Here is a 1,965-nt window from a genome sequence, read left to right on the forward strand (position 1 = left end):
TTCCTGCTACAGCTCCCAGGGAGGGTTGTCTGCAAGTTTTCTTTAAAATCAGCCTGGCCACTATCCCTTTGTGGTGTCCCAGGTCCAGTGCCCACTCTCCCAGTGGGACAAGGCCAGCGCTGACACCATTGCCAGCCTCAGGCACAGAGCTGCTCCCGTGTTCACACCGCAGCCTGGGCACCTTGTGGATGCCAATTCGGTGCCATCCCCACACAGCCAAAATTCCCAGAGGACCAGGGCTGGCAATGGAGGGTCTGTAGTAGTGGAAGCAAGTGGAGATTGAAGCAAACTCCTGTTAAAATGTGTTTGGCTTTTATCTTCCTTTGAACCTGTCTGGGCAGGCTGGAAAGGAAGCGGAGAGTGGTTGGATCTGAGGGGATAAAGGAGTGTTGGAGAAAATGCAGCCACAGTGAGTGCACCGGCCTGAGGGTGCTCAGTGGGACTTAGGAACAGGGATGGAGGTTTGGCCTCAGCTTTTGGGGCTGAATAATGAAGGAGGGAATTTATGGAGGGGCTGGAGGTGGGTGACAGCCTGGATCAACACGAGTGCTCAGGGAGCCACGGGCACAGGGTTTGGATGGAGCAGGGCTCACCACCGTGCTGCTCCCCGAGTCTGGTCACTTCCTAAAAGTCCACCCCCCCCAAAATCCCTACAGTTCAACTGAAAAGGCTTGTTTGCTTGCCGAGTCCCTTCCCCCGCTGCAACAAACATTTTGGTATGCATATCCTTTAGTTCACAGGCTGGTTCTTTCAGAGTTGAACCAAAATAACACCAAGATATTCTTTCAAAAAAGAAACTGGAGCACATCCTCTCTGAAAATACCAAAATAATTCATACAAATTTCCCCCCAAACCTGTTTCCCCTTTGCTCCAACCCAAACTCTTTGTCGAGCTTGCCACAAAGCCCCGAAAGGTTTTGTTAGCCGCAAATGCACGCGATCCATTCAGCCAGAACGTGGCCGGGGGCCCGGGGGCAGGACCCCAGCCATGTCCCCCCTCCTCCTCAGTGGCAGCACCCCACCGGTGTCCCCCCTTGTCCCCTTCTCCCCCACATTTGCGCCCTCCTGGCGGGTTCAGCGGGTGGCTGCGGGTACGTGACACGGTGCTGCTATCGGGCACCCCAAGGTCCGTCTCGACTTCAGAGCCTGCAGTTTCTGATACGCATAAAATAACCGCAGGCGCCCGCAGACACGCTCGGAGGTGATACCGCGGGGCCGCCGGGTGTCCGTGTGGGTGCAGCCGGCGGTGATCGCATGTCTTTGAGTCGGACAAGAAAGTTACAGAAAGGGGAGCCCTGTTTGTGAGCTGTGGGTGGGTGGAGGAGGCAAAAAAAAAAAGAAAAAAAGAAAATCTCACTTCTCTTCTGGTCTGGGTAAATGTTTAATCCGCAGCTCGGAGAAAAAGCAGCTCAAAAGTGCTTTTTTTCTCAGCAAGTCTGAACCAGTCAGCCTGGTGCCTCCTCCCTCCGGCTCACACCCTCCCTCCCACCGCTCCGGAGGAATATCCCAGCCTGCTCCGAAGTGCAGCTGGGCACCCGGGGCAGGACGGAGCCAGTCCACAGCGGTGTCCGCGCCTACGGGGCTGGGAAAGGAGAGGGGCCGGGAAGTTTGTGTGCCCGGGGCCGGCTGCCACGCTCCCGCTCGCCTGCGCGGCTCCAGTGGTTGAATTACCCGGGATGGGGTCCCCGCACTGGAAAAGGCTCTGCCTTTTGCTCCTGGCAGGTTTAACATCCTCCCTGCTCCTCTACAGTCACTACTACGCTACGGTGGAGGCGCCCACCAGCCAGAGGATCATAGCCAGGTAAGGGGGGACGGGGGTTGGAGAGGGGTGGGAGGCAGGGATCTGTAAATCCAGCATGAGGTACCGTGCGCTGGGATGGAGGCGGGGAATCGGGGTGCCGGTGTGGGCCCCTTAGCGCAGGTGATCCCAGCTCTGCCCCCGGCCGTGGGCTGGGCTGGAAAATGT

At 57.5% G+C, this 1,965-nt stretch overlaps 1 protein-coding gene across 1 annotated transcript in view; it reads left to right on the top strand.

Moving 5' to 3' along the window:
- The first annotated feature begins 1,418 nt into the window (after nt 1-1,418).
- ST6GALNAC2 (ST6 N-acetylgalactosaminide alpha-2,6-sialyltransferase 2) overlaps nt 1,419-1,965 on the top strand; it is a 10,247-nt gene continuing 9,700 nt past the window's right edge. The window contains exon 1 of the mRNA XM_008640563.2: nt 1,419-1,800. Coding sequence (XP_008638785.1) covers nt 1,676-1,800 — 125 coding nt within the window. The 5' untranslated portion in view covers nt 1,419-1,675. The remainder of the gene's footprint in view (nt 1,801-1,965) is intronic.

This window comes from Corvus brachyrhynchos, unplaced genomic scaffold, assembly GCF_000691975.1.
Source record: "Corvus brachyrhynchos isolate BGI_N302 unplaced genomic scaffold, ASM69197v1 scaffold148, whole genome shotgun sequence".
Lineage (NCBI taxonomy): Eukaryota > Metazoa > Chordata > Aves > Passeriformes > Corvidae > Corvus > Corvus brachyrhynchos.